Consider the following 17278-nt stretch of genomic DNA (forward strand, 5'->3'; position numbering starts at 1 on the left):
AAACACCCACGTGGGATCAGACCTGCATAACTGTATTTACCACCATCTCTGCTGAGAACCATGTGTGGGCGCCAAGATGTCATCCTACAGTTTAATATAAATTGTACTAGAGGTTTTTCGAGTATTATGAAATTAAGGGTTTAAGTTTCACACTGATGTCATTTTCTTGTCTAGTTTTGTTTCTCTTTGTTCATTTCAGTGACTATTAGAATGGAAGTTTCAGTAATCGAGGCTTTTATTTTTTTCCTTGCCACACTATGATATTTTATGAGAAAAGATTACTGCCACAGTATGTGTGCTGACTGGAGCAGAATCTGTCAGTCAGAATCCCACTAATACAATCTGAATTACCTGCTCTTACAAGAGAAAACTGTATTGCCAGCAATCAAGTTTTTACTCAAACTCTTTATATATAACAACTTACTTTTTTATTAAAAGCTTGGCTTTTCTGATTATTAAGTTGTGCATACTTGTTTTCAAATATTTGGGAAACACAGAAATACATGAAAAAGAGAGTAAAAATCATCTATAATTCTACTACCAGCCACAGCCAATCACTCTGTTTTACTCTCAAAACACTGAACCTTACTTATCTTGCTAAAACCTAGCTACGGACTCTTTTCTTTCAAAGAATTCATGTGTTTTTCTATAGAACATAAAATAAAAATATACTCAAAAGGATGAGTAAATATAAATGCAGTTCTTTACAAAAATGTTTCCTATAAAATCTCCATTTTCAAATTTCCTATGTGTCAGAGACTCTAAAACAGGCTAAACATTTATTCAGCTAATAAGAGAACCAAGAAGAGGAGAATGGTGCTTATCTCCAGATGCCCCCCCGACTCCTCATGCTACTAGGGGCAGGATGTCCACTTTTCTTCCGTGCTGGAGGCTTTTCCGTCTTAGGGGCTGTAGCAAGGCGGCGAGGGAGAGCCTGGGAGGGAATCTGAGTTGAAGGGAAAAAGCAAAGGTCAGTGCCTGTACCCTCAAGCCCTGACCCCAATGTGGAAAGGCACGGTGCGTGGAGAGGACCAGAGTGAGTCAGCTAAGGGGGAACGACCATTGCTACAGAAGATGAGAACAGGAATTGGAGGGTCAGATGCTGGAGAACAGGCCAGTAGGAAATGCGTGGAAGTGGAGGAACGAGTCAGTGAGAGCCCTTCCACCCTCTCATCCCTGCCCAATTTTCCCTCACCTCTTTCCGGGGGATCTCACCCAAGCGGGAGTCAGCCGTCCTTCTGGGGACATTCTCCCCTCGGCTCTCAGTCCTGCCATATAAATGAAGGGATAAGGACAGGGAAACTGTTTCCCACATTCTCCCCAACACTGGATGGATTTCCCAATTCAGTCTGTTTAGAATAGGAACAAGACAGATCCGAGGGCCAGATAGGAAGACACAGCAGTAGAATCAAATACTGATCTATACTGGAGAGTCAGGTTCTGAGCTGCAGGGGATAGGGATAAATCTAAAGTAAAACAACACGGAGCTTTTTTTTTTTAATAAAGCAAAAAAACAAAAAAAAAAAACAAAAAAAAATGGTAAAAAAAGCAGTGAGAGACATAACCTAAGGATGAGATTTATTGATCCACATCTCACCATCACTTTCTTCCCCAGAAAAGGACAAAACGATCCCACTCACTGGGAAACACTTCCCTGCTTGCTGCATACCCCTGCCCCCCCAGACTCTGTCCGCCTAACCCTTCCCCCCAGGCTCCTACCCGCTATGTTCCAGTCTCTTCAGGCAGAGCAGCAGATCTTCAGCAGGCAGTGCTCCCCAGCCCCGAGCCTGGTACAGTCGTAACAGCTGAGACACATCCATCAGCTGCCTCGTGGATGCAAGCCCATCTCCACCTGAGACATATCAGTAATGGTGGCCATCCTGGGACCCTGCTGGTTATCCCTCACCCCATCTCCCTAGGAATCCAGAAGGCCCTTCAGTTACAGGTTCTATAGTTCAGCACCCAAAACCTCTTTTTATTTTCCTGGTAAACCAGAACACGCTTACCTCTCTCTGGGGAGCCACCTCTGGGGACAGTGTCCTGTGAATGGGCTGGGGGAAGTTCATGGACCCGGAAAAGACTCGATGCCATGGCTAAGGGTACTTTTGTTTTATGGACAGGGGGTGGAAGGCGTGGCATGAGAGGGGCTTCCTCCCAAGATGGGACAGTCAGAGGACCTAGCAAAAAGAAGGTGATCCAAGAGTCAAGGAAGTCCGACTTTTTTAGGTTCTGTCACCAGGCCATGTCCTAAAAACCCATCCAATAAGCAACTTCCATCTTTTCCAGGCCTAACTCCAACCTTTTTAAGAGTTGGCACTTACCAGACTTAGGGGGCAGCAGGTCAACAGAAGGGTTTTCATTGTTCTGGGGAACTGTCTCAAGCAGCTGCAGGGACAAGAGAGTAAGATTCCTGAGATGGATAGAAAAGGTGACTTAGCTATCTAGGAGAGGAGCAGAGTTTGGGGAAGTAAGAACTAGTGTTGGCTGCCTAAGAAAGAAATGAGTAAGATAGAATAAGAAGGTGGGACAAAGTGTTAGTTCTAAAAGCAGGATGTAATCAGTGTAATGGACTCAAGTAGGAAGAGAGGATGGGGAAAGGAAGAAGAAAATTAAGGTAAATATGCAGGCCCTCTCTTACCTGCTGCAAAAAATGCTTGAGGCCCTCAACCTGCGGGGGTGGCAACTCTTGCCTTAGGAAACCATCCCCATTGGATCCAGGATCTTCCACAGGGAATGGCCGTTCTGCTCTGTCATCAGCATGGAAGGCCCCAACTACAGTGGAAAGAACTCAGTTTTGGAGTAAAACAGGAGTAGGGAGCGTGTGTGTGTGTGTGTGTGTGTGTGTGTGTGTGTGTGTGTGTGTAGTAGGTGAAGGGAAACAGGAGTAGGGAGCATGTGTTTGTGTGTGTGTGTGTGTGTGTAGTAGGTAAAGGGGATTCCTCCACAGATCAACTCACCAAATGTCCCCCAAAAGGGGCTTATTAAATATAAATGAGACATTTCAAATTAGGAGAAAAAGATAATGAAAATATAAAACAGCTAGAGAGGGAAGGATTGAAGGCAACCACTGAATTCAGACAAAATTCACTATATTTCAGGCCCTCCCTGGTGGCGCAGCGGGTTAAAGCACTGCACTGAGAAACTAAAGCCACTTCCACATGAGTTCGATCCCCGCCTGCCCCGGAGGTGACCACATGGCGTGGCAGACCTCTCCTGACCAGCCCGCTGCTCCCCTCAGCAGTGTACTTCATGGATCTGCCTGTTCTGCTTCCCGCTCTGTCTCTGGTGAATCCTCTCACCCTCCGTATCTCTCGCCTGTACCCCAGTTCTGTATGAATAAATAAATAAATCTTTAAAAAAAAATTCACTATATTTCAGACAGAAGTATAGACAGGGGAGAGCTCAGCTTTAAATAACACCATAAACTCCTTAAAGAATAGAAACCAGTACTCAAAATGGTTTGGGATTAAGAAAGATATTCTGGCTCCTTCACCAGAACATGCCCTCATTCTTTTTTATTGTTATTATTACATAATTTTAAAAGTTTAATTGGATAATTCTTTTAAGATTTATTTTATTTATTTATGCATACAAGAGCTGGGGTGTAGGGTAGAGGCGCAGGGGGTAAGAAGATTTACCAGAGACAGAGCAGGGAAGTAGGTAGACCAACTGAAATACACTGCTGAGGGGAGCAGTGAGCAAGACAGGAGAGGTCTGCCGCACCATGTGGGTCTGCTCCCTGGTTGGAGTCGAACTCCTGCTGCAGTAGCTGCCGATAGCTTGATAGCAATGAGACTTGTGTCACCAGGGAGACCCCTAATTGTATAATTCTTCCCTCATTCTTGATTCAACCTGGGTTGTCATTTTTGCATCACATGGAGAAACCCTATACACCCAAGTCACAGACCAAAGGTGATACCACACCCCAGGCTAGTCAACCTCTGAAACGGCTACAAACCCCTCAGATTGCCTCTCTTTAAACTGTACCTAAGGAAAAGAGACACCAATGTCTCTACGAGTTGTCTCAAGCCTCTGCTGGAATCAGTATTATGGTTGGTCAAACCCATGTGCGAGTAAAAGTTAGAATAAAACCTGAGTGACAGACAGTAGGTTAACCAAAGGAAAGGAGCAGATGTACAAGGAAAAGCAGAGCCCAGAGTTCATATGGGCCCAGAGAGAAGAAGGAAGAGCTACCTTAGTTCCTGCTAGCAGCCCTGACCCCAACTCCAGTTCTATCAAGTCCAACTACATCACATTTCCATGACAGCTCTGTCCCTTTGTTTGACACAACTTGAGTGGATTTCTGTTCCTGCAACCTATGGCCTCTAAGACGTCTGGAAAATAAATGCCCAAGACACAGACAGAAAGGAAGCTAAGTCAGAAGGAGCCAATTAATATGTGGAGGACTTCCCTGTCCCTAGTTACCTGAGGGTGGAGTGAGGTCTGGCTTTGGCTCCAGAGGCTGGAAGGAATGCTGGCTCTGGAAAGTGGGGCCCAGCAGGAGGCTGATATCTGGGGAGGAGCTGCAGAGAGCAGGTGGTACTGCAGGCTGCTCCTCCCTGGCTTCCCGGTTCTGCTGCAGTACAGGCTTCAGGGCCACAGCAGCCACTGGAGGCACAGTCCAGGTCCTCCTCTCCCCCTTTTCTGGTTCCTGAGGCCCAGGGCTGGAAGGGCGGGTAGTAGGAGCCTGTGCACAAGAGAGAGGCAGAAAGAATACTCATAGCCCTAATACATGGTAGAGACACTTGAATAAAATTACAGATTACTATAACTTCCTTAAAAGATTTGATAACAACAACAAAAAAAGATTTGATAACACTATCACATTTTAAAATACTTATTTTTGATCTTACCATTCTATATCCAGACATTTTATCCATAAAATGGCACAGACATATATTAATGACATTTATTGTACACTCTTTGTAGAAATATGAGAAACAACTTCAGTGACCACAATAAATATTTGGTTAAATAAAAAGCCACATAATAGTGTATAAAAGGCTATAATGGGGAGGAATTCAATGGTTGCTTCTGCAGAGAAGAACTGGGAGATTCAGGTATAGAAATAAGATGACGAGTGCTTTATACTGTACACCTTTTTGAACCATTTATATATTTTTTTACCATGTATATATTATTACTTATCCCAAAAAGTCTTAACTAATAATACAAATGTCTTAAGTAAGGAGCCAACCTAAGAAGGGCTAGGGGAACAGATCTTGCCCCTCTTCTAGGGCAGGACTTAGCAACACCTTTTGCCCTTATCGTTATAATTAATTCAGCTGCCATATGGCAAAACTAGTCTCAAGGATTATTCATCATCTCTTGAGCAGGGAGAAGGGAGTTAGGCCTAACGCAATGGGGCCAGTCTAGGTGAGCTGTGGCCTTGAGGAAAGCTTTCTTTTGACAAGACAGTTATTCTTTGGGAAAGTCCACAGATTTTTTTCTCCTAACGTTTTATAAGTCCCAGAAGTTGAACTTAGATCTTCCCCTGGGAGGAACAAAGCTTCCAAAGAAGGGACCTAAAGCCAACTCCTGACAGCTCAGTTCATGGGGCAATGCCTACCGGGGGGTTGGCAGGTAGGGAGGTAGAGCTGAGCAGCTGGTTTGCCTCCTCCCAGTGGGCCTGCAGCATGGCTTGGAGTCGCTCCACCAACTCGACCCGCTGCTCCTCCAGCTGCTGGTGCCCACTCTGCAGTTCCCGTACTCGTGCGTGCTCCCGGGCCAGTCTGCAGAAAAGTCAGGAGAGATGACAAAGAGCTTTGAGAAAGCAGAGCCTTGGAGACTAAGAGGCCCCATCATGAAATAGAATGGAATCTGAAATTCTGAAGAGCTGAGGCCAATTTACAGGAGGACAGACCTGTGGAGGGCGCAGCTCTTCAATATTCCCAGTCTGGGCTCTACTACAGAGGAGGGGCTAAAGCCTGAAAGAGAAGCTCCAGGGACCAGTACCTCAGCTCATAGTCCTGAGCCACCTGCTGCTGCCTCTCCTCTCGGTCAGCCATTTCCACCTTGAACTGAGCCAGCTGCGCAGCCAGTTCCTGCTGGTGCTGCCCATTCAGGTCCTGCAGCTGCTTTCTAAGAGGACACAGGTGAGAAAAGAGACTGAATCTGGAAACAGCAGTAATCAAATGAGAAAAAGCCAGAATGTGTTGACGTAAAGCAGCCAGCCTGGCCACAGACAGGCGGATTCAGGAAAGAAGGACAAAGCCGCTGTCTTAGGAAAGGGTCCTAGAAGCAGAAACTGAGATGAGGGCCAGTAAAAAAGTGATACAGTTAATGTTTCCAGAAAAGAACTGGTAAAGGGAGAGGGTAGGGAGATGAGTGAAAAGTAAGACTGGGAAGTGAGGGAGGCTCAACCCCGTAAGATAGCTCTACAGATGGCGTGAGCTGGGTGCTGAGCTGTGATTGTCCCAATCAGGAGCAAGAGCTGGAAATTTATATTCCTGTACCCATCAGACACCGACTAAGTGCTGCTCCCACAGGAGGAAAACTCCCACATACTTCTGGCTTAGCAAGTGCATGTGAAGTCAATGCCCCACAGAGAGACCTGGGTTTGGCTAAAGGATCCACTGTACTGAAAAATGGTGAAGGGATCTGTAGGGCTGAGGGTGGGCACTAGCAATACCTGCTCTGCAGGGAGTCGCAGTAGCCAATAAGCCGCAGTACCTGTGATGGTCCCTCAGGGAGGCTGCTTGCCGCAGGCTGCTCTCCTGAGCCTGAGCCAGCCGCTCTGTCACCTGCTGCTCCAGCTGCACAGCTAGCTCTGACTCCATCTGGATGCGCTGGCTTTCATACCGGGCCTAGGGGTGAAGGAGGGTGAGCAAGTAACGATGCTCTGTTTCGCCCTCCCCCCAGACTCTGGCAACCATCATCCTACTTTGTTTGCTATTGATGTAAATCTCTCATCAAAGTAAAATGCTTAAGTAAACTACAATGCAGTCATAGCAAGGTTATAGAACACTTAGAAATAATGATGTACGTGTGGACATGGAAAAGTGTCTATGATATATTATGAGGATAACAGAATCCAACAAATTGCAGTGAATGCACAACTTTGCTTTTTTCTTTTTAAAGCATCAACCCATACCCTCATATATGAACAGATTCTGGAAGGACACATACCAAGTAGTGTGAAAAACAAAGACACTGATACTTTAGCCCTTCGTGATAAATTAGTTTCTGTGTAATTAATCTTCCAATTCAATGGCTAGATAAAAAGTAAAAAGAGTTGTGGCTTCTGAGACTCTGGCCTCATTGACCCAGAAATTGGGCAAATCCTTAAGTCAACCATTAAAAAATAAAAATGTCTCTCAGAGTGTCTTGCTTTCAGAAACTCATTAATTTGCCTTTTGATGCATATTTACAGAAAAAAAGACAGAGGTACATAAGGATCAAAATTACAGTTAGAAAGAGGAGTATTTGCTGTAACTCTCAAACCTACTCCTCCTAACCAGAAAAGAAACTTGAAGAAACCTCTGCGTCCTGACCTGTACCAAGCTCATTTCCAGCTGTAGGGCATCTCTCTCTCTCTGAGCTGCATCCAGCTCGCCTTCCAACCGCCGCACCTCCAACTGCACCAGTGCCAACTGCTGCTGGGCCTCCCGGGCTGCCTGGGCCTCCCTTTGGGTGTTCCCCTAAGAAAGAGAAATCAAATTTAAATACAACCCTAATTTTCTGTCTTCTGGTTGCTCCTATTCTCAAATTCATAGTCCCATATCCTAAAGCCCAAACTTCCCCACTCTAAGGAAACATTTGGCCTGTTTCCTTAGTCTTTGGCCTTCCATGCATTTGATGCCCCAGTCCTTCCTTCTGGTCCTATATACACTCTCAACTCCATCTTTTACACACAGTTCTTCACTTTCCACCCTGGTCTACTAGGCCACCTACACTGATACCCCATCTCATGTAATTATTCTGCTTTTCATTTGTATCCTATTCCTCAAATGCCACTTTTACCTTCTCCCTTTCCAACTGAGCCTGGCCCTCTTCCTGCAGCGCCTGGTAGCGCTCCTTAAGCTGGTGCTCTTGCTGGCTCCAGGTCTGCCGCTCTTCTTCTATAACAACCTGAAGTGTTTCTAACTGTCGATGCTCACTGAGTTGTCCAGTCCGAGCCTCATCCAGTTCTTCCTGCAGGGCCCTGCAGCGCTGCTGTTCTAGCTCCAAGCTCAAAGTCAGAGCTTGTCTTTCTTCTTCCTATAGCCCCAAAAGAAAATAAAGATCCTCAGCATGCCCTCAAGAGACCATAAATCAGCCCTGAAACCCCTATGTGTCTACTGAGAGTTATGTCCATTAAAAATATAATAGCTGACAAGCCCATGGAACTATAATATAGTAGATAAGAGCATCTGTTCCAAAATTGGATAGATCTGAGTTCAAATCTCAGTTTGAATACCAGCTTTGTTGATGCCTATGTATTCTCAGGCAAACATACTTATCTGTAAAATGGGAATAATAATAGGGTGGTCTACTTGATGAGGATTGAAATAAAAAGCATATGTAAAGTATATATCAGTGTCTGGCACTTAGTAAGTACTCAACATACAGTAGTTGCCACCACCATCATCAAAAGAAGTTCCACAAAGACTAGGAAACCAGCCTATAGTCACGCACTCATCAACAAGCAACCATTATCAATACTGTCGGATGTAGCTTATTAAGACTACCACGAACATACATGTAGCACACATGTGCCCACATGCAAAAAGTTCCAAAACTGACTACAAATTCAAATGCGTGATCATTTTTTATCATTTCAGCGATAAGAAACTTAAGTGGGTCTTGCCCCACACTTTTTTTTAGCTATGCCCTAGAGCAGAGTTCCCAAGCTTGGCTGAACAAAATCATCTAGAAATTTTTCAAAATATTTAGGCTTTCCAGCCCCACTTTATATCTGCTGAATTCATTAAGATCCCTCTGGGTGGGACCCAGAAATCTGTATTTTAAAACAATTCCCTGGATGAATTTGCACAGTCTCCTGAACTTGGTAGGTAGCTGAGCCCTTTTTCTATTTTTAAGACTATAGTGCAATTCAACCCTCCCATCTCCCAGTACCCCATCACCTTCTAAAAACCATTTACACGGTCTGAAGGAATTAACCCAGCCAACATTCTTACCAGCGTCTCTCTCTCCCGTCGCTGTAATCTGGCACCTTCCTGCTCGCGATTCAGGGCTTCCATGGCCTCAGAAAGGCTTTGTTCCAGACGGGCTACTGTCTTTCAGGGAAAGGGAACAGAAGAACTGAGGGGAATACCTGTTTGTTATACTTCAAAAAGCACCAACAATGTAAACTTTAAAAGCAGTAGTTAACTAAATGACCTGGGGGCCAAAGAAAAGACTTTGTCTTGGGGGGGGGCGGTGCTGGAAAGATATCAATGATACAAGTTTGACACCAGAAACAAGTGAAAGGAAAAGCAGCAGGGACCTGAAGAATTATCAGGACAGCTCTGTAAGACTTGGACCAATTTACTGGGAGCCCCCTTCTCATCTAACAATCCATGACCTAGATGCTCATGCCAAACAATCCAGGTTTCCCACCTCCTGCTGCTTGCTTCTATTAAGTTCAGCTGCCTGTCGTTCCTCCTGGAGTCCCCGAAGCACCTCTGTCCGCTCAGCTTCATGCCGGTTCCAGCCTTCCACCACTCGGGCCAGGGTCTCAGGAGATGAATGACAGATGGAATTTCAAAATAACTTTTTGTTCCCATTCTGCCAACAGGGGTCAAGTCAATAATCACCTCCTCCCAGTAGTCAGTAACACTACCCTGACAACCAGCTCCGAGCATGAACTATCCCGTGGTGTCCCCCCATGGAGAGGCCCACCCACACTCCTTCTACCCTGGCACCTTGTCCAGTTGTTCAATCATGATATCTTTCTTGCGGTCAGCAGTCACAGCCACGGCTAACTGCTGTTGTAGTTCTAGCACTCGGGTCTGCAGGCTGTGAATGTGGCGCTCACAATGCTGGGAAGAAGAATGAGGAGTCTGAGTGTGGCCATGCTAAGTCCGAAGAAGACATCAAACTTGTCAGGCCCTCTAGAAGGAAATAGCTTGGAAACAGGGTGACTGGGTCCCAATAATTAGGTTTGGAATGGGACTACATCAAATTAAAAAGCTTTGCACAGTGAAAAAAAATATCAGCACATTAAAAAGACAGCCTACTGAATGGGAGAAGATAATCTGTACCTCACACATCCATCAAGGGATTAGTATCCAAGAACTCACCCAAATGAACAACAAAAAAACAAACAAGAGTCTTCCTGGTGGTGCAAGGGGTTAAAGCAGAGTGCTAGGAAGCTTTCTGCAGCCACTGCAGCAAGAGTTCAATCCCAAGCAAGAGTTCGATCCCCCGACCAGAGAGGTGACCCACATGGCACAGCAGACCTCTCATTTCTTACCAGCTGCTCCCTCAGCAGTGTATTTCAGTCAATCTGCCTGTTCTGTTCCTCACTCTGTCTTTGGTGAATCCTTACAACCTCCCCACCTATGCCCTGTAACCCAGCTCTTGTATGCATAAATAAACAAAAAATCTTAAAAAGCAAAAAACACAATTAAACCTAGATGATCTAAAAAAACACTTTCCAAGAAGGGGTAGATGGTGGACAAACATGAAAAAATGTTCATCACCACTTCTTATTAGGGAAATATAAATCAAAACCACAAAGAGATACCATCTCATAAGAGAGAAGTAATATACATACACAATGCAATACTAGTCAGCTCTAAGGAAAAGTGAAATTTCGCTATTTGCAGCAAATGGAAAGAACTTTAAGTACGAAGTGAAGTTAGATAGAAGACAAATTATGGATGATTTCACCTATAAGTACAAAATAAAGAGACAAAGTGGAAGAATAGACAAAACAAAATAAAAATAAACTAGTGGATAATGAAACAGGTTATGACAGGAGAAGGGGTAGGAGCTGGGAGCGAGGGGAGAGGGGATATAACAGAGGGTGCGGAGCGCTTTGTTTTTCCAGAGAGAGTGGGACAGACATACAGAGTGAGCAGGAGAACCCACTCCACCCCTCATGCCCCAAAACAGTAAGTTTGGAGAAGAAGAATCAGGAATTCGAGAGCAGGAACCTAGAAGCCCAAGCCCCTCAACAATTTCTCAGGAAATAGGGACTTAGCTTCCTTCTTTTTGTGGATCTCCTAAGAAAAATTCCTAAAAACATTTTGGCAGGAGTGCAGCAGCGCAGGTGGCAAAGAATGGAAAGTTACTCCTGCCCGAGGAAGCTCATTAGACAGAGCGGCTAAACACAGTGAGGAGAAAGGAGAAAGTCTTTCCTTGTGCCCACGGCACTTCAAAGTAGAGGAGAGGAGTGTTCCAAAAATGACAGCACAACCAATGATTCTACTCTGCCTGTTTCTGCCCACTTCAGAGTAAGACTGAGGCTCACAGAGATAAAGCTCCTATCACCAATAACTGCAAAGACTTTGCACAAATCAGCAAAGTTTATTGTTCATTCAAGACTATCTCCATGTGTTACCAATATCCTAGACCTCAGGAAGACAGTGCTAAACAAGACAAGGTATGTCCCTTGTGGGACTTAGATTTTTAAAGGGGAAAAGCAACAAGATAGAGGATCCGCTATATGAAGGTAAAACAGACTGATCTGAAAGAATACCTGGAAGGCAGGTGTGCCATTTTATGAGCAAAGTGCCAGTTGCCAGACCTTAACCCTCAGCCCTTTTAGGCGCTCGGTCCTATCTCTAATCTGCTGATTTCAAAAAGAAGCCTTTATATCTCACCTTTCGACGAGTATGCTCTGAATCCAGTGCATCTCTGAGCCCCTGAAAGTCTGGGGGATTGATTGGGGGTCCTGGTCGAAGACTGGTATAGCGGGGGAACAATTCCTCCAGGGCTTGGGCTGAGCTGGATGGAGACAAGTCTTGCACGGGCCGGGTGCTAAGCAAATCAGGTAGAAAATTTAGGGTTGGGCAAGCTTTTGAGATTCACTCATCTAAATGTGGTATTTTTAAAATGAAGAAGCTGAAACTTAGAAAAGGAAAGAGATTGGCTCAAAGTCATAAAAAAGCTTGGCAGTGAGAGTTGTAAATAGCATACTGGTTCCGTGATTAACTCTGTACTGCTTCTTCTTCTATACCGTACTCCCAACAGTAAATTTTAGCAGAAACAAGCAAAACTGAGGTTGGGAGAAAGTCAGGTTACTAGGGTAGCAGATGTCCATGTTCTTGAAAGAGTAAAGGGCAGAAGACAAGAGAGAAGAGAAAGAACACTGAGAGCTAAGTGGTCTTAGATTACCCCTCTCCCAAAGAAACAAGGCCTTTTCTTCTGTAATCTCTTGTCTCCCAGGTCTCAGTTTCTCCCCTTGCTTCCTCTCTCCACTTAGGTTAAGAACAAAGTAGTAAAGAGAGAACTAAGGAATGAATACTTGGTTTTCCAAGTAAGCAAGCTAATAAAACCCCAAAGAAAACTCACTTAAGCAAGGTGGCTGTGCTGTCACTGTCAAAGGAGTCCTCTTCCCGTCTCTCTGAGTCAGCACCTGGAGCAAGGGGATTCCCTGCAAGCAGCCAGATGAACCCCACAGCCAGGGTCAGGTAAAGATAAAAACTGGAACCACTTGAAGAAGAGTCTTCCTTTCTACCTTACCCTCTCCTTTGGCTCTTCTCCCAAAGAAACAAGGCCTTCTTTCTGAAATCTCATCTCATCTCCCAGGTCTCAGATTCTCCCTTGCTTCCTCTCTTCACTTTCTCCCACACCTTAAATCGAGGTTCCCTTTCACAGGGAAGGGATTTACTCACGGTAGGCTGTATCTCGTGAGGTTTGGAGTATGCTCTGGAGTTGACCCCGAACACTTTCCATCTCAAAGATATGCTTGGAACCATCCTAGAAAAAAAGCAGCACAGAAATAAGATGTAATCTTATAATCTATATTCTACCTACTACCAGTAGTAGTAGTAGGTAGTAGCATCCAGTAGTAGTTTGAAACTAAGAATTTTCACTCAAAATTACCTAATAAAGTCAGGAACTCAAATGTCTAAAGTCACCAGAGAGTATAAATGAATAAACTGGGCAGGTGGTAGGGATTCTTACCAACTAGAAAGAAAACACCCTTTCTAAAAACTGTGTTGTCCATGACCCTCAATTTTACAAAAACCTAGCCAGCCTGAAAACTGGTTATGATCCCTTTCTACCATTACTAATAACTATCTTCTATGCAATGTGTGTAATTGGTTAAACTGTTTCTTAATAATTTACATGCCAAATTTTGAGCCACATGGTCAAAATAGTTTTGAGATGGAAGGCTGTTAGCATACTTTGAAGCTAACCTTAAGTCTCTGATTGCTCTTGGGATGAAGAAACCTCATCCTCACTACCAGTACCCAAATCCCAGTAAAGCACAGCAATCTGTGCCACAGTGCAGTGTCTCTGAAAACTGCAACAACAACAACAAAAAAAACTAGGAAGTTCCAGTTTCCCAAATTATAAATATCTGCTCCCAGGAATAAGCATGACTGAATCAATAGTTAAAAGTAATTTGGGGGCCTCCTTGTTGAGCAAGGGGTTAAAGTGCAGCACTAAGAAGCTGTCCACAGCCACTGCAGCACGAGTTGGATCCCCCAGTTAGATCCCAGCCAGAGAGCTGACCCACATGGCGCAGCAGACCTCTGGGGCCACTGCTCTCCTAACTGTTCTCCTCAGCAGTTAGTTCATTTCGGCAGATCCAGCTATTCTGCTCCCCACTCTGTCTCTTGTAAATCCTCTCACCACCACTCCCCTGCCCTGTACTTTTGACCTGTACCCCAGTTCTTATAAGCATAAATTTAAAAAAAGGGAAAAAAGTAATCTGAAACCCAAATATAGTTCAGATCTTAGTAAGAACATTTTTTTAAACCATTCCAAGTCTTAAGACCTCCCAAGACACAGCTCCCTCACCTTTTTCTTCAAGTTGTTTTCCAATCCAATTGACAAGCTGTGACTGAGTTCCTGAGCCAAGCCGTCTAACACTTCATGAGGAGGTGGAGAGGTGGAAGGTAAATACAGCTGAGCTCGGGCTGTTGCCTCTGCCTGACGACTGAGGTGCAAAGAAGTATAGAGCTGGGAGGTCACCTCAGAGGACTCTTGATTCAGCCCAGGGGCTTCTGATGAATCACTCAGGAGATCCTCTGCCCGGAGAGGTGAACTGGGACTGGTAGCTGACTTTGCCATGAGCACAGGGAAGACACAACTGTAGGCAGCGAGTTGGGAACCTCTGGTTCTGCTCTAAGGGAGCCCAGTGGGGAAAAGGAAGATGTGGAAGAAAGGAGGAAGACTCCAGACCAAGGGTCTTTGATGAATAAGGGTATGAGGGCTTTCTGGTTAGAGGGAAAGTTTCCACTGGTTCCAGAGGCCATGGGAGAGGGCAAAAGCATTTCTTTCCACGGCTCCTGGAACCGGAGAAAAGAAGAGTGCTACAAGGAGGGGGTGGGAACAGAGCACCTCCTGCAGCGCCACAGCAACTGCAGTGCTGGCGTGCAGAAAGCTCAAGAGATCCACTTGGACACGGGCTATCTCTGTTCAACCGAGCTCTAAAGTTCAAACATCTAGAACGTGCACAGTAAAGTGAACCCAGATCCAAGGGGGCCCTAAATTCCGTCCAGCTGCCTTATTTGCCCCTCAACTGATTCCAATCTCAGAGAAGCAGGAACCTCACACTCCCCTCCTTCCGACACCCCTTGAACCACATCAGTTCTACCGAGAATCAACTAGCTCTCTTGTGCACCCTCACACACCTCTCCCGTGAAGAAAGCCATAGCAAGCTCTCTAGAATCCCTCCCTCCCGCCCTACTCCAAAAGAAACCTCGCGGACACTCTCAGAGGTGCCTAAGAGGTACACCGCCCTGAAGCCTCGCCTGAGATCCTCTATCCCGAGCACCACGTTCCGCCTGTTCTCCACGCCTCCAGATCTGGTGGTCCGGGAAGACCAAAAGCCCCCCTCTAGTGCCCTTTCCTACACTGAAAACCGTTGGCAGCCTCCCGCCCACCGTCCGCAGCCCCGCCTCGCTCTTCTCGATGACGTCACCAGCCCTGGAAGCCAAACTCGGAGCTGCACGCAGATTCCAGAGCGGGGAACCTGGCGCGCGTGCGCAGCCCGAGCGATCACGGATTGGCTAAGTATTGAGGCGGAGTTATTGCTCATCGCTACCGAGGGGTGGGGCGGGACGCCGCGGAAACCGGAAGTACCTAGAGACAGGCAACTGGGAGCAGTTCCGGTGAGTCTCCAGGGGGCGGGGAGGGGGGACTTTCGTATTTGAAAGGACACGGAATCGAGAACTGGGGCCCACACCCTGGGCGGTCCCGGAGTGAGGTTCACACTCTCATCCTGCAGATGACTGTCCACAACCTGTACCTGTTTGACCGGAATGGAGTGTGTCTGCATTACAGCGAGTGGCATCGCAAGAAGCAAGCAGGGATCCCTAAGGAGGAGGTGACGAGAGAGCCACGCGCAGCCCGGGTCACCTCGCGTCTCCAGACACATATATTTCAGTCTAGCCCTGTCTCCAAACCCTGGCTGTTCCCCATCCCTCCCCTGCCTCCTTCAACAACCGAGAACTAATCTGCCCCTTTCCCTCCCTTTCCCAGGAGTACAAGCTGATGTACGGGATGCTCTTCTCTATCCGCTCGTTTGTCAGCAAGATGTCCCCGCTAGACATGTACGCCTTGTGTATTTGGGGGTGGGGGAAACTTTCCGAAGTGGAGGGGGCATTGGCCTCAAAGGGGAAGGCAAATTAGAGAACCTGAGTATGGAGTGTGAATGCAGGAGCTGGCAGGAACTGGCAGTGGGGAAGATCAAAAGATAGGTTGGGTGGCTGGAGCTAATTTGAGGGGTCAATATCAGCCAGGTGCCTACAAGTATGTTTAGGGAAGACGGAATGTACCTGGAGATGACCAGAAGTATCCTTGGGGGAAATGCTGCCCCCACTCTTTAATATCTCATCTCTGCAGGAAGGACGGCTTCCTGGCCTTCCAAACTAGCCGTTACAAACTCCATTACTACGAGACACCTACTGGGATCAAGGTTGTCATGAATACTGACTTGGGCGTGGGACCCATCCGAGATGTGCTGCACCACATCTACAGTGCGGTCAGTGCCAGCCCCTGGGACTCTTCTCCCGGAGCTCCTCTATAACTGTAGCCAATTAGAGCTCCCAAGACTCCTTCAGCTTTCCTGCCCTGATATTACTGTAGTGTATTTCTACTTAAGTCAGCGTTTTCTCAGAACCCATTAGGTCCTTAATCATCAGTTTCTTCTCATGAAGTGCTCTCCTCCCAACTCTTAATCCTTGCCTATTCACGAAACCCCTGAGATTATACTGGGTTTGGGATTGAAAACAAAAAGTGTATAAAACCTGGCTCTAACACCCTCCCTCCCCATAGCTGTACGTGGAGTTGGTGGTGAAGAATCCCCTGTGCCCACTGGGCCAAACTGTGCAAAGTGAGCTTTTCCGCTCCCGACTGGATTCCTATGTTCGTTCTCTGCCCTTCTTCTCCGCCAGAGCTGGCTGAAGAAAGCACCCTACCTCACCCTTAGGAGTATTCCTGTTTGCCAGAGGCCCTTCCCAACTCATTTTACCTAACGGGCTCCAACACCAAAGCCCCTCCACCCTTCCCCAACCCTTCTGGCAGCCCTCTTGGGTATACAGCCTAAAACCAGCCTGGTTGCCCTCCCAGTCACAGCAAGGAAGGCTATTGCAGGCCCTACATCTCCATACCAGACCCTTTTTCCAATTTTATTCCCTACTTGACTGCAAGAAGTACAAAAATAAACTTTTTGTAACCTGCCACTGAATGTGTCAGTTTGAGTATTTGGTTGGGGTCCAGCCCCACTCAAAACAGGAACCAGGGTGGAGACATCGCCCTGAGCCTGCAAAGAGGCATTATCCATGGGTTTCTCAATAGTAATACTACTGATATTTTGGGATGGGTGGGGTAGGGAAGAGTGAAAAAAGGAGGGCGTCCTGTGCCGTTTCTGGCCAACAATCACTATTACATGCTGGTAATATAAGAAGTTCTCACCACTGATTGTGAAAGTCAAAATGTTTCTAGATTTTGCTAAATGCATTCTGGAGGACCAAAAAAAAAAAACGTTACCGATTGGCTGAAGGAATGCTGCTGCTTGGCTGCCTGGGGTCCCAGAATTTGTGAAAACCACCCTCTGGGGTTCTGCATTCTGGCTTCACTGAATACACAAAAATATTTAAGATGAAGGGCTGTGGAGGCGGGGCTTATGCATATGAGCGCAGGTTTGCCTGGGAGGTGGGGTTATGTAAATTAG

The 17278-nt window shown here is 46.1% G+C and overlaps 2 protein-coding genes across 2 annotated transcripts; one reads left to right on the top strand and one right to left on the bottom strand.

Annotated features, from left to right (window-relative positions):
• Positions 1-226: 226 nt before the first annotated feature.
• CNTROB (centrobin, centrosomal BRCA2 interacting protein) lies at positions 227-14750 on the bottom strand. Its single transcript, XM_012726697.1, has 19 exons — positions 13900-14750; positions 12765-12849; positions 12442-12523; positions 11751-11907; positions 9846-9962; positions 9541-9657; positions 9120-9218; positions 7963-8199; positions 7494-7640; positions 6673-6806; positions 5956-6081; positions 5570-5732; positions 4426-4687; positions 2639-2772; positions 2322-2385; positions 2007-2177; positions 1720-1852; positions 1196-1268; positions 227-946 (listed from the first exon to the last, which is right to left on the bottom strand). The coding sequence occupies exons 1-19, from the start codon at positions 14170-14172 to the stop codon at positions 821-823; spliced, it is 2700 nt and encodes an 899-aa protein (XP_012582151.1). The 5' UTR covers positions 14173-14750; the 3' UTR covers positions 227-820.
• A 395-nt stretch (positions 14751-15145) lies between these two features.
• On the top strand, positions 15146-16509 carry TRAPPC1 (trafficking protein particle complex 1). The gene is made up of 5 exons (XM_004684630.2): positions 15146-15215; positions 15332-15430; positions 15586-15656; positions 15949-16087; positions 16381-16509. Exons 2-5 carry the CDS (start codon positions 15332-15334, stop codon positions 16507-16509), a joined length of 438 nt encoding a protein of 145 aa, XP_004684687.1. The 5' UTR covers positions 15146-15215.
• Positions 16510-17278: the final 769 nt, after the last annotated feature.

The sequence above is a fragment of the Condylura cristata genome, unplaced genomic scaffold, assembly GCF_000260355.1.
Source record: "Condylura cristata isolate star-nosed mole 26May11 unplaced genomic scaffold, ConCri1.0 scaffold00017, whole genome shotgun sequence".
In the NCBI taxonomy this organism is placed as follows: Eukaryota; Metazoa; Chordata; class Mammalia; order Eulipotyphla; family Talpidae; genus Condylura; species Condylura cristata.

Coding starts and splice junctions, on each gene's coding strand:
- CNTROB (XM_012726697.1), bottom strand. CDS start 14,172: ATGGCAAAGTCAGCTACCAGTCCCAGTTCACCTCTCCGGGCAGAGGAT. Junction 7,641..7,962: donor CTCAGTTGGAAAGGGAGAAG/GTAAAAGTGGCA, acceptor TCTCTTTCTTAG/GGGAACACCCAAAGGGAGGC. Junction 6,082..6,672: donor TCCCTGAGGGACCATCACAG/GTACTGCGGCTT, acceptor GTGTCCTCTTAG/AAAGCAGCTGCAGGACCTGA.
- TRAPPC1 (XM_004684630.2), top strand. CDS start 15,332: ATGACTGTCCACAACCTGTACCTGTTTGACCGGAATGGAGTGTGTCTG. Junction 15,431..15,585: donor CAGGGATCCCTAAGGAGGAG/GTGACGAGAGAG, acceptor TCCCTTTCCCAG/GAGTACAAGCTGATGTACGG. Junction 16,088..16,380: donor TGCACCACATCTACAGTGCG/GTCAGTGCCAGC, acceptor CCCTCCCCATAG/CTGTACGTGGAGTTGGTGGT.